General features: G+C 40.9%; 2 protein-coding genes across 2 annotated transcripts; both read right to left on the bottom strand.

Annotated features, from left to right (window-relative positions):
* Positions 1–601: 601 nt before the first annotated feature.
* On the bottom strand, positions 602–13,927 carry LOC145448142 (uncharacterized). Its single transcript, XM_080326467.1, has 4 exons — positions 13,729–13,927; positions 13,522–13,662; positions 2,022–2,151; positions 602–746 (listed from the first exon to the last, which is right to left on the bottom strand). Exons 1-4 carry the CDS (start codon positions 13,863–13,865, stop codon positions 675–677), a joined length of 480 nt encoding a protein of 159 aa, XP_080182593.1. The 5' UTR covers positions 13,866–13,927; the 3' UTR covers positions 602–674.
* Positions 4,713–6,216, bottom strand: LOC145448140 (uncharacterized). The gene is made up of 2 exons (XM_080326466.1): positions 5,460–6,216; positions 4,713–5,400 (listed from the first exon to the last, which is right to left on the bottom strand). The coding sequence occupies exons 1-2, from the start codon at positions 5,926–5,928 to the stop codon at positions 4,940–4,942; spliced, it is 930 nt and encodes a 309-aa protein (XP_080182592.1). The 5' UTR covers positions 5,929–6,216; the 3' UTR covers positions 4,713–4,939.
* Positions 13,928–14,584: the final 657 nt, after the last annotated feature.

The raw sequence follows: 14,584 nt of genomic DNA, 5'->3' as shown, positions 1-14,584 counted from the left end.
CAGCGGCATATGCACATCATGCACTAATGGTGTGTATGTGTATCATGAGTCGGTGCATATGCCGCAAAAACATCAAGTACAAAAATAAACTACGTCCTCCTCCTCTGTGATCCTCATCAGCACCGCATTTCACTTTGTCGCATTTTAATCGCTTGCCTGTGCTCATGGCTGACGAAATAACGAAGCGTTATACCCCACCGATATTTCTTATCAAAGATGGTCAAAATAGACATCGCTGATAAATATAGAATTAACGTCGTAAGTTTATGCCCCAGCACAATTAGAAGTGCTCCATGTCCAAGTGATAAGTGAAAAATAAGTATTCTCGGCCTATAGTTTTGCCTATGTCAAGTCGAAGTAGAACTAACCCGAAATCATATTCACATCAGTATATAGTACAAGTATGTAAAACCTATTTGAGTACTCCGAAAGGGAGAGGTTTCGTTTCTGACCACTTCTGTTTCTCACTGATATTACTTCAAAGCAAGGAAGACGTTGTTTTGCAATTATCGCGACAAAGACGAGTGAGCTTGCAGGCTGCCGTCTCGCCTCTGCTAGTACGCAAGGCAATATTTATTCATTGATAAACCATACACACACGCTGCGTTCCCAACATTTATTTCAAAACTTGGCAAAGGTCGGATCGTTATCACTATCATTTATTCGCTCCCGCTTCAATTGCGACGTCGAAAAGGCAGAGGCAGGTATCTGGGAATGGCGTCGTAGCAATCGCAGCCGTTGGGGAGCTGAAGGTGAATAAAACACACCGTAACGTAATAATAAGAGAATAATCGAACGCATATAGCAGGGGTTCTCAACTTCCCTCGTATAACGGGCCGCATTTTATCAGCAAAAGACGCTGCGGGCCGCAGAACATTATCACCATGTATTTGTGGGCTACTATTGAATTTAGGCAACTGTAGCCTATTTACCGGTCTTATACGGACATTTAGTACATTTTTATACATTCCAAAGCATTATGGACAGCGTTCGTAAGTTTGCAGTTGCTTTTTTGTGAGAATATCTATCTTCCAGCGGCGCAATTAAATCCCATCACGGAGCGTGCATTGCATTCGTTGCCAAGTCGGTATATGCATCTTCAAACCCTTCCACTATAGAACCGAACTCTCTGTTTCAATGCGTGAGCGAGCAAGTATAAAATTACTCTAACTTCTTACAGTTACAGAGGTCATTCACATTGACGTCTCAGTGATATGAGAAGAAGTCAAGCGTTCGGGCTCATTTCTGAGCAAACCAATCAAAACTTCTCATTTCCTTCCATGGCTGGAGCCCTGTACCGATAGTTACAGAAGTCAGCTTTGTCAAGCTGATGTTTTTAACTGGTCCCCTTCCGACGTTTGCCCCGTCAGCATTTCCTCCGAAAGTATGCCCAGTCTAATAAAATGCACCTGGGAAATTTCGTATGCAGTGTGTTTGAAGTTGGTGGATTCGTCCGATGCTAGGCTGAAGTATAGTCTACGTGGCAACCTCTTTTGAACATGCGATAACAATTCCACTGAAAATGCTGTTACTCTTCTGATGACGGTTGAATCAGACAACTGTAGCTTCAAATTTGTCACGTGATGTTGGCTTTGCTGCTAAATTACGGAAACAGCGAATATTCGCACAGTACCTTAAAGTATTACTGAAGTCACATTTTCTCCAGCAGATTCTTGTGTTTAGCGATATTCCATGCAATTTTGAACGTTTATAACGTCGTCGGCAATTTTAAAAATGATTCGAAATATGGATTTATTGGCTTGACACCTACCTAACAACATTTTCTTTAAGATCGGGCCAAATGTAACTCCAGAAGTAACTACCGTGGTATGATTTTAAGCTTCTGCGCTTCATTACAGCAACTGTTCTTCGACAAATATGACACATTGATCTTCCATAATAATACCGTACCAGTTGTAATTGCGTTCATAATGAAATATGTCGCGGGCCGCATAATAATCGTCTGCGGGCCGCGGGTTGAGAACCCCTGGCATATAGGAAACACGCAGGGCACTTCTTACCTTCACCCAGGCACGAATGGCGAAGTAATAACCTTTGTGCTTTATGATCACGGCTTTCTCCTTCCAACCGTAGGTAGTGTAGCAATGACATGCCTTCGTGTTAGACTTGGAGCAAATATCACCCTCTTTTCTGAAAATATACCAATGAGTAATGTATTAATGTAATATTTCAAATGTACATGATTCAAAGATTATGTTGATGAAGGATATGATGCGTACCGTCGACACCTCCTTTTTTTTTCAATGTGTCGTAATTTTTTGTGGTGCATTGAATTGATAAAAATAATATTTGGATGTATTGTATAGTTTGTTTGTATTTGTTGAAACTACAGTTGCTCCCGTGAGAGCGAAAGTCATATAGCAATCTAAAGACCATAAGATGGCGTATAGTTAGTGAGAACGCCAATATTTCCATTTGACCAAAGGCAATTTACGGCCCTATTTAGACTGGCTTTCCAAGCGCGAAATTTGATGAAATTGGTATCAATCGAAAGCTACCGCGGTACTAATTACGATAATATAAATTTTATTCTGCTCGTGGTCCTGGAGCCCCCGAAATTTAGCCTCCAATGTTGCATTATATCGTAGTTTGGTATTGTGACGCAGCAATGTCGTCTGGAAGCAAGTAAGGAGCAGCGCAATCTAAAAGCGTATTGGCCATTGTTGCGCAAGCGATCGATTGGTTCCAGTGGCCGGGAACCTTTTTCGTCTGAAGAGACATGTTAGTACCAATCGGTTGTTACGTCACAATTGAAAATTCGTGACATCATGGTAGTACTATAGAGTATGACTGGAGTGACGACTCGATTGTTCTCCCATTGTTAGCCGGCAGAATGGTCACGGTCAGATGGATCCACCCAAAACAGGATAGCTCAGTGCTTGTGTCAATGGCGTTCAAGGCGATTCGTCGTGTATTTCTTGAAGTTGCGTCGGAATTAGTTAGACAGTTCAACATTTAGGTACCGGTGGCGAGTCGTTATGACTAGTGAATAACACTGTGTAGCCTATGTTACATTTCTCACGAGATTGATGTGATATTGTGGCTTTTGATCCTTTGTAGAGTTTGCTACGTATATGAATATAATGACAGAAGGTATAGAATATGTGGTTCGTGTGCATTGGCTGTGAGATGAATTCATGGAAAGAAGGACTGAAGAATACTACAAAGTGAACAAGTGGAAAGATCTTGAACTATACCGATATGCAATTCACAATATCGTTGATTGAAAATACGTCTTATATTAACTGCAGAAACACGAGTATGAATCTAACAAATAATATTGCAACTGTCTTGTAGTCTTATATAATGCCTGTCCGATAACCGCAGAAACTTGAGTATGACTAGCAGGACCGTAACTGCCGCACCACAAACCCCCAATTGGGGGGGGGGGCGAGCTCGAAGGGGGCCCAAAATTATTTCGCGAATTAGCATAAATTATTGAGTATTTTTCAAAAATTTATGCAACTTCTTCAAAAAATTTTCGCGCTGCGTGTGATTTCAAGTTGCCAACTTTCTCAGTTATTTGGTAGCCTACTCTTCCCCAAGACAAAATACGCAAGATTTATCGAAATGGACATATCGGCGAGACATTTAAAGTTTTAGAACATGTTACATGCGACTCCAAGAAGTGTGCCAGAACGATCGGCATCGAGAAAACCTGGGCCAAAAAGGACTGCCCGCTTACGCTGACCGAAAACTTCGTTATATATGCAAAATGCATATAGGTTTAATTTTCCATGGGCGCCTAAATGACTGGCGCCGAATGTTCCTGTCTTGGCAATCTGAACCTCAGAAGACAAATACCATTCCGCAGGGAAAAATTGTATGCCCGTAAAGAAATACCAATTTGAAATCGCGTGCGTCTAGTACATTTGGGCGATTCTGTATTTTTTGATATAACAGACAGGAGATCACGAAATGACATCATGAAACGAAGTCATACCAACGGGGCCGCCCGCCCGAATATATTAAATTATTATCTACGGGCCCTACAGTTTCCAAGCCACCTCATTCAGCTCTACCGGTAAATCTGACAACGTGAACAGAGAAAACAAGAAATTGATAGCAATATATATGCAATTCCCAATATTATTGACCGATTTTATCATGAATTATCGAATATTTTCGCGCTTCGCGCTGGCTCACTAAACTGTGGCCTTATTTCGTGACAAAAGCGAACAACTTGATGGGGGGGGCGGTTTATCACCCTATGGGAGCCCAATACCCAAGTGCTGTTTCGTTCCTGCGAACGGGTATACGCGCGAAGATGTTCAACTATTATTGAGGGGTTCTACCATTTCAAACACACCTCACTCAGGTCTACCGTTGAATCTGACTACGTGGGCAGAGAGAGGATAAAAATTGATAACAATATATATTCAATTCCTGATCATATTGACCGATTAAATCATGCATTTTGAATTTTTTTGCGCTTCGCGCGTGTGGACGTCCAAAGCTGCCCCACTAAACGGACGGTGAACACATGATGAGTAGCGGTACACAGCGTATAGCCAATGGGGGGTCTGGGAGGCGAAGCCGCCTAGAAGTTCGGTTTATCACCCTATGAGGGGCCCATGACCAACGTTTTTTTTTTTTGGGGGGGGGGGGCTGACGAAGTGCTGTTACGGCCCTGATAACTAGAACAAGAGCCTTGTGTAATGTTAATGTTCTGCTCGAGCTCGACTCACAATAGCCCGAGCTTACTCCTTGATTGTGCAAAATCGCACTTGAAGGGAACTCGTCGCCATTGCCAAGAACACAGGATGACGTCTGCCGGTCGACATTAGTAGTAAGCCAATGCACCACGTCAAGGTTTCGACCAACGCATTGGTTTCCTTTTTTAGGTAGGGAACCTCAATGTGGATAGGCAGCATTTGCCACTGAGAGAAAAAACTACCATACTAAAAGAGCATATTGTTCATTTTTTTTTCAAGCCATCTCGCAAACTTTTGGAAAATTTGGAGGACTTTTTTTGCTTCTCATGCAATGCAAACTTTGCAAAATTGTGAGACAAGATGTTATTCAAGTGTCTCATTGCCTTGTCCATGACATCCTCAACCTCATTTAGGTCTGAGCCGGATTGAAGTGACACAGTATGAATTAATTTGTTGAAGAATGGATCACAGTGAATTGCGTCAAGTACCCTGAAAAAATTGATCTTTTTCAGGGGTTTTGCCATTTCTTTACTGTGGATAACATAAAAGCGGAGAACCATGCCATGAAACTGTTCAGACGGGCTCTTCAATCCACCGACTTTCTTCTGCATCACTTTAATGAGGTTTCCCGATGGCGCTGCAGATGTTAGGCATGTGGCAATTGCTTCGTTAGCTTGCTTAGAAATGGCTCCCAAAAGCACTCCACCAATATATTCAAGTATGTCTAAAAACATGTCAAAGTTTTTCCATGGAAAGGCAAAGTATCAAAGGCTATTTACTTACCAGATTCCTTGCTGTTGACTCCTCCAATCTCTGTGATTGGATCCTGTTCTTTACCGCACACTAGAGAATCGAACATCTTCAAAAGTAATGCTGAAGCTGGCAATTGCGGAAAACCCAGCAACTTGTTAGCTTGGTGACAGATATTAGAATAATGTTGATAAAATCCGTCAACACCAAGTTTGCAATATTCAGAATGGAGTTGTTTCACCAATGGAACAGCTTTGGTCACGTCTAGTTCCTCGAATGATGGGGCGCATTCAAAGTATTTTTTGGTATTTACACAAGCTCTCTTCAAAACGGCAATTACAGCATCCTCAGATATTTTCAAAGCTTTCACAGTCGGAAAGGATGCTTCGCATTCCTCACAAATCACACCTTTCCAGTTATTGAGTCCTTCGAAACATTCTTCAATTTCCATTTCAGTCAGTCCCTCCCAGTCATCCCAAAGTGATGCAGCTGAATCAGTCATGATACCGATTTCTATCCGTGACGAAATATGCTCTAAATCTGGCGAAAAATATAACAGAGGCTACACGGTATTATTCACTAGTCATAACGACTCGCCACCGCTACCTAAATGTTGAACTGTCTAACTAATTCCGACGCAACTTCAAGAAATACACGAAGAATCGCCTTGAACGCCATTGAAACAAGCACTGAGCTATCCTGTTTTGGGTGGATCCATCTGACCGTGACCATTCTGCCGGCTAACAATGGGAGAACAATCGAGTCGTCACTCCAGTCATACTCTATAGTAGTACTAATTCGACCTAACTATGCGATTTGTCGTGAGCGCCATATATTTCCTATGTAGAAACTCGTAGGCTACTAATCATCCTGAGATAGCACAATTCATCGTCAATAGCTCAGAATTTATAATAACTGATATTAATCTAACATAACTGTACCACTGATTCCGGAAATCTAAATATTGATTTACTTCTCAATTCGGCGGTAACATAAACGTTGCACTACACGCCTACATTTTAACGGCAGTACTAGAAAGTTACTTATCAATTGCTTATATACCAATGCAGAGAAAACCATTACCGAGAATGGACCCCACTTACTGCGAAGGACATTATCGATAAATTTATGTCTGAGAATCGACACCGACTTGGCAACGCCGTGATGCACATACACACACACGACATGTACACATGTATAACATGCCTGCATTGCATACATTACATTTTCGGTAATGTCCATGCTCGGTGGTGTCCATTCTCAGTAATGTTCATTCTCTGTGGTGTCTATTCTCGGTAACGCCCATTTTCGGTGGTGTCCATTCTCGGTAACGCCCATTTTCGGTGGTGTCTATTCTCGGTAATGGCATTCTCGGTAATGGATTTTTCGGTGTTGACTGGACACCTTATCAATTTGGACGTGAATAGCGAAGCGTTGTTTGCAATTTGGATTTGTAATTGCAATGTCACTTCCAAGGCAGTTTATTTCTCGTCGTAGATCAGGAAGACAATGTGTATTTCAAAACTAGATTGTCATATAGGCGTTCCCATGTGTGCTATTCTCTTGATCAACCAACATATAATGTAATCCAAGATTAGGCAGCGCGCGATGCCCGTTGCATTGAATTCGTGAGGGATATAGGTCGCTAGTGCTACAGCAATTTAAATTTGATGATTTCTTAAGGGGGTCCGAGCCATTAACCCGGGATACACCACTGCCTTGACCTCTCAAATACATGTTTATGCTGCCACGAGAATAATTATTCTGGAAGTTGAGAAAATTTACAAACGAGTTGGTGCAATATCGATAAAATTAAGTACAGTATTAAAAATATGTCAAAGAGCCACATTGTATACCCAAAAGAGCCATATATGGCTTACGATTCTAGCAATTCTATTGTTTGCAAATAACGGTGTTGCTGGAATAGAGCCCATATGATCCGTGATACAATATATAGATATAATACTATTTTGCATGGTGTTCGATAAGAAAGCATTCCAGTTAAAAACGAAGGTCTGGATTTGTAACATATTGGAATCATTTGACTGGTCCGGCCCGCGAGCGATCAAAACTTTGAATCCGGCCCGCGACCCAAGTTGATTTTGACACCCGTTCTACAGGCACCTAGCTGTTGAATTAAGATACTAGATACTAGATAGCTACTAGATATATAGATTGAAATATTGCTGCATCGTGAAGAGTGGTATATTTCCGGTACTCGCCATGCCAACGACAGCGCAGCTGCAGACGAAAATTGAGGAACTACTGCTACGGATGGATACAATGGAGGAAAGAATCACGGGCAGCCTCTCACAGCAACTAAAAAATCTGATAACTGATGCCGTCAAGAGTCTTATTGACAACAAAGTGAAGGAATCTGAAAAACGCATGTGCAAAAAGCTTGAGAATTGTATCGCCAACACAAAAGATGATCTAACAGCAAAATTGGCATCCCTCGGGCAAGAAAATGATGAGCTAAAAAGAGAACTATCAAATCACATAAATCAAGATGCAACTGAAAAATCCTTCTACGGTAGTCAATACGAAGTACGAAGAACAAAAAACTAAAATAACGGAAATGGAAAAAGTTTTGAAGGACTTGAAATCTGAAAATGAAAAGTTCATAAACGAAACACAGGAACTCAAGGGAAGACTCAAAACGAACGAAAAAGAAGTAGATGATATAGAAATGCGATCCAGGAGAGAAAATCTGGAGCTTCATGGAGTACCGATGATGGCAAATGAAGATCCTGCACAGCTTGTCATCCATCTTGCCTCAAAACTCAACATGAGCCTGACACGGAGTGAAATATCCTACTGTCACAGATTTAGTAAAAAAAATGATGCAAAAAAATCCCATCCAAATAAAAAAAATGATGCCAAACAATCCCATCCCATCATTCTTGTTAGATTCAAGTCAATGTCGACACGTGATGATTTCTTCAAAAAGAGAAAAAATATCACAGATTCTTTTGATTTCGGCATAGCTGGAATGAAGAACTTGTTTATGAATGAAAATCTCACGAAACTGAAAAGAGAACTGTATTATGAAGCCCGGCAAAAAAAAAGAGAGCTCGAATATCAATTTGTTTGGACTAGCAACGGAAAGATCTTTTTGCGAAAAGACGATGAATCAAAAATAATACACATCCACTCAATGGAAGTGCTGCAACGCCTTAAGTAGAAAATGCTGGTGAACTTACTCATCATGTTTTACACGTTAAAGTAAAAAATGGCGACCCCAGAAATATCTGAGCACAATCTCAATGACGAAGAAGATAGAAGCCTACTGTTTACCAACATTACTCAATGCAAGAAACTTTTACCAAGTGAGCTGAAGCGAATTGGAAAAAAATCTACCATGATGCACCTAAATATCCGATCTCTCCAGAAACACCATACTGACCTTTGTACTCTATTATCCTTAATGCAACAACCACCCTGCATACTTGGCATCTCCGAAACACGCCTTAAAAGTAACCCGCAAATCAATATAGACCTACCCAACTACTCATTTAACCACTGTCCATCTAGTACAGATGCTGGTGGAGTTGGGATGTATATTGCCGAAGGATATGATTACTTCTTGGTTGATCAATACAAACTCAATTGCTCATCAGTTGAGGAGATATGGGCGGACGTCACGCTGGATCCAATGAGATCAAATTCTATTACCATTGGCATCATATACAGACATCCACATGGAAGTCCCTCAGAATTCTTGGACTGTTTCGAAAAGACATTAGAGATTTTAATTCATTGTGGACGAAACTTCATAATTATGGGAGACATCAACATCAACCTCCTTGCAAATTCTAAAATCGTTGAACGCTACAAAAACTGCCTGCACTCCTCGAGCTCTATTCAACTTGTGTCTGATGCAACACGTGTTACAAAAGACTGTGAAAGCCTCTTGGACCATATAATAACCAATGTAAGTGACATAGAGCTGTCTCCAGCCATACTCTGCCATGATATCTCTGACCATTTTCCTATTTTATGTGAATTTGGTTTAAAACCTATTATATCTCGTCCATCTCATGCAATGCAAAGAGACTTGAGTAACCTGAACAACGACAGCCTTTTACAAGATGCATATGAAAAATTTGAGCAAGCGGCTACAACACCATGTGTCAACAGTAACGAATTTAATAAAAAATTCGATAACTTTATTGAGGACATCAAGAGTGTGTTCGATTCACACGCTCCTATCAAAAGACTCTCTCGACGACAGCAAAAAATCAAATTGAAACCATGGCTCACACCTGGCATTCTTCGAGCAATAAAAACTAGGAATTTCTTATATCAGAAGTTTATTAGAACGAAAAATGTACAAGATATGCTACGTCACAAAGAATATGCCAAAAAATTGTGTTCAATCAAGAAAAAAGCAAAAGAAGCATATTTCCGCAAGTTATTTTCAAGCTGCCATGGAAATCAAAGAGATACTTGGAAGATCATAAAAGGGTTAATCAATAACAACAAAACTTCTGCACCCCCATATCTGAAATGTGATATAAATGGTAGTACCATCAAAGAACCAAAGAAAGTAGCAAACGAGTTCAACGACTTCTTCGCATCAATTGGTCCAAAGTTAGCTTCTGCTGTTCCACCATCCGCAACGAAAGCGCAAGATTACTTGAGAAGAAATACGTCGTCAATGTTCCTGGAGCCATCAACAGCGGATGAAGTGAATCGTACTATACATACTCTTAAATCTGCTAAAGCAACGGGACATGATCAAGTACCAAATAACCTCCTTAAGATAATTGCAGGCCCGCTGAGTGTTCCATTATCATATTACTTCAACAAATCGCTTGAACTGGGATGTTTTCCGAACTCCCTCAAAATAGGTAAAATAACCCCTGTCTACAAAGGAGGTTCGAAGTTCACGACAAACAACTATAGGCCTATTTCAGTTCTACCTAGTCTAGCAATTGTATTTGAGAAACTTTTACAAAGTAGGCTCACTAGTTTTTTGTCAAAATACAAAATAATCAGCAATCACCAATATGGTTTTCGGGATCAACATTCTACTATTCATGCTATTCTTGAAATAATGACAGGATACTACGATGTACAATCAACCAACAGTTATGGTGTGGCTATCTCGCTTGACCTCAAGAAGGCATTTGATACTGTCGACCATTCATTGCTAATTGATAAGCTAGAATGTTATGGTGTACGTGGTACTGCCCTCGAAATATTTCGTAATTATCTTACTGACCGACAACAATATACAGTCATCGGTCAAGAGAAATCTGACTATCGTGCTGTCTCCTGCGGTATACCACAGGGGTCAGTTTTGGGGCCAACTTTGTTTCTATTGTATATTAATGATATAACTGCCTGTTCGCAATTCGCCACTACCCTTTTTGCAGATGACACGCACTTACTGCTATCCTCATCCGATAGTCAAAATCTGTTAACATCAACTAACAACCAACTTGAACTTATAAGCAACTGGCTCACATGTAACAAATTGTCGATTAATGCTAGTAAGAGCCAAGTATTACCAATAGGCAAAGAAAAAAGGAGAACAGAACTCTCCAATACTAATCCCAAATTAATTATGACTGGTCAAGCGATGTGCTTTTGCAAATCAATGAAATATCTAGGAATTTTTATTGACCATGACCTCAGTTGGAATACCCATACAAGTCATGTTTCGTCCAAAATCTCTCGCAATACTGGTGTCTTGTGGCGACTAAATAGAATTGTTCCTAGGCCTATGCTCAGAAGTCTTTATTTCTCCATTGTTCACTGCCATTTGCAATATGGTATTATTATGTGGGGATCTGCAACCCAAACTATTTTGAAAGCATTGCAAGTACTGCAGAATAAAGCCATTCGGGCCATTGCTGGATTGACCATCTATCATCGCTTATCTCCGTATTATAAGAAACTTCGCATTCTTAAAGTTGAAGACATATATATTTTTGAATTAGCTAAGTTCATGTATAAGTTTAACAAACAAGAAGTTCCAAATTCACTTGTAAACTACTTTGAATATTGCATGCATATACACAACCACGGTACTCGATCTAAGAGCTCTTCCAACCTATTTATGTCTAATTCCGACAATGCTTTTCCTCCCTTGAAGCGTGCTGGAATCGATGTGTGGAATAAATTGCCCCCGCGACTGAAAAGTATGAGTTTTCCGTCATTCAAGGCGGAATTCCTTGACTTACTTCTCAGTAAGTACTAATCGCCATTGGATGTATTCCCCATGTACTATTGCATCAAGGCATCCACTGTGTACTTCGTTGTTGCTTTTCTATTTTTGTTTTTTCTTTACACACCACCATAACTAGTAAGCATGAGTGTATCTATTCTATAAACTTGTTTCTAATCTCCTAGGTTCCGGCTTGACATGAAGATCGTAATGATCATATCGCCGGCACCCGTCTATACCGTTACAGAGCCAGTTACACACTATTATTACTGTGTATGTGTTGCTGTTATTACTGTGTTTTTTTGTTTTGTTATGAGTATTCTGTTTATTCCGGTTGACGAAGAAATAAATCTCTCTCTCTCTCTCTCTCTCTCTAGCCGGCTTCGGTTAAGAAGCGAGGGAACATCACCAACGTTCCTTGACTTGTAAGGGTATAGGAATTGGTGAACAGAATCCAGGACCTGTGAAGTAGCCTATCGCGCGTTTTTCTGCAACTTATAGAGATCTGTCATTCTAGGTAGCTATAAATAAAAAAACATTTTGGATTACAGTGTCGATAGGCTTAGCCCGAAGATAATACAAGAATTACTGACGATTAATGACGAAGATGAGGCACCGCTAGTATATTCTGAGTGGTCGGCCGGGTGTAGCCTACGGCAGCGGCATCCGACGCAGATTTCGCTAATTTGCTCACTGCTATTGGAATAAATGGGCAGTTGGGCACGAAACTGTTAAGAATTGGATGCTGGATTTCAAAAACTCTCCCAAGAAAGAGAAACTGGCCAGTGATGATGCAACAGGGCATGGGGCAACATGGGGATTAATTTTTTCTCAGGAGTCAGCAATGAGTTGATGATGCTTCACATCGTGGAAGTGGAAATGTGGCGAAATCACAACATATCATCGCGATGCACTGGAATATCTTGGCAAATATGCTTAACGTTTCTCTGCGACGCGATTGCGAACCACAAGCGCATTGCTCATTGCCGCGCCGCCGATTGCGGACTCCCACTCTCGCCTCGTCGCTGCTCTCTTGCTCCTGAGCTGCGGAGAAGTAATTCAAGACGGTATTGTTGCGTCGAAATGCCAAACCCCGTCACAATGCAGAATGCGAAGCTGAATTTGGGACGTTCCAGGGCAGAATAAAATTTATATTTTCGTAATCAGTACAGCGACAGCTTTCGATTGATAACCGTTTTATCAAATTTAGCGCTCGGCAAGCCGGTTGAAAATTGACTTAAAATTGCCTTTGAGCAAATGGAAAGTGTGACGTAACCCAGGCGCAGTACGCCGTTCTATCTCGTTGTGTCCACACCATTTATGACACTGTGGTTATACCATTCGTATTCGAATTGAATTGAATAAACAGCTCACTTTACTTGAGGGAATAAGATTTCATTCACCACCAATTTACGCCTGTTATTTGTTATGGACATAAATTGAACAGTGACCATGACCACTCATTCGTGAATATTTTTTGTTTGTTTTTTGAGGTGTTCATGGTGTTTGTCGACTACTACGGTCATTTACACCAGGCCGATATTCTTCAATTTTATTCCGTAACTGCCGACTTACAGCACGGTCCACTTCTAGGCTTTATGGAAGACACCGCTTATGCGGATGAGGTGGCGAGGAGGAGCCTAGATAGTGAATGATAAATTGAGCATACCTTTACCCCAAGTAGAGTATTACACCCTGTGCATGTGCAAATATCACTTACAATAACACGTGCGTCCAGAGTTAGTCACGTACTTCTCTAATACCAAAGCGTACCTAATCATAATCATATGTTAGTGCATCCATGATACTTCTCCATATCGTGCATAGCATGGGACCAAGTGAAAAGAGCAATGAAAACCTGCGATAACGTGCACACGATACACGTGAACGTGCACTCAAATCGACCGAAAGTGTACTCACTTGCAACTGATCCCCGGAAGGAAGTACGTCTTGTAGAAATCAAACTCCAAGCCGTAGTAATATCCGGATTTGACATGAATCAAACAAGACCTAGTTGCACAATGGCGAATCCAGTGAATAGTGCATTTATTCCCCAGGTTTCTGAGAAATATCAATCAAACTTCATTACGGAATAGCCATTGAATAGCTATATGCTTTTTAATTAACCTCGGTGCTGGACAGGTATCGGCCGGAGCGTCTTCGTTGATTCTGCCTCTTCTTACCGATACGGGTTTCAGTATCTTCGGTCCGTCGCAATGTGCGAGCGCCACGAACGCCATCAGAACAACGACTGACTTCATCATCTCGGATTCACTCGCCGATGCCTATTAGGACGCGCAAAGGAATCTAATACGCCGCACACGGTGAGTGCGGCGCTTTTCTAGTGATCAGTTAACCGACTGATTGCCGCAGGAAATTGAATCCACCTCTTGATTTGTCCCTTCGATACTCGAAAGGACGGGAGCCACCGTGACGTTGATCCGTGAGCTCCATACGTAAGCAAGCTGTTGTGGACGGAATAATCGAAAGTCATACATCGCTGATACTGGAGTAGAAGTTACGCCGCAAATCACGACTCAGTTACATGTAGACTTAGCGATTTCCAAGAAATATGGAAACTACTTCAAGCGGGTTTAGAAAAGGAATCTCCGAAGAGTACGCAAATAAGTCGTTTAAAAAAGTAGATTTGGTGGAGTCGTTGCATTGATCTCAATTGGCTATATTTTCGAAATCACAGGTTGCATCATCGATGATGCAATTTTCGAAAATACATTCAGTTACCGTGATACTAGGGCTATTTCACCCAGTCGTTACGACAATTTCAGTGATACAAATGATGCAAACATATCTCAAAACTTCTTTCTACTTTTCAAAATCTTAGAAATAAAATGTAAGTACATTTGTCTAAAAACTGTCGAATTAATGTGGAAGTATTCAAAACAACTACCTGAGCAAATACTGCAAGTAAGCAAAACCTACTTGAGCACTCTGAAAAAGTAGAATAACTTTATTACCCAGCACA

Source organism: Botryllus schlosseri, chromosome 10, assembly GCF_051294905.1.
Source record: "Botryllus schlosseri isolate E-star chromosome 10, Bs_hap1, whole genome shotgun sequence".
Taxonomy (NCBI): Eukaryota; Metazoa; Chordata; class Ascidiacea; order Stolidobranchia; family Styelidae; genus Botryllus; species Botryllus schlosseri.
The sequence above is the reverse complement of the archived record's forward strand: the minus strand, read 5'-3'. Positions and strand labels throughout refer to the sequence as shown.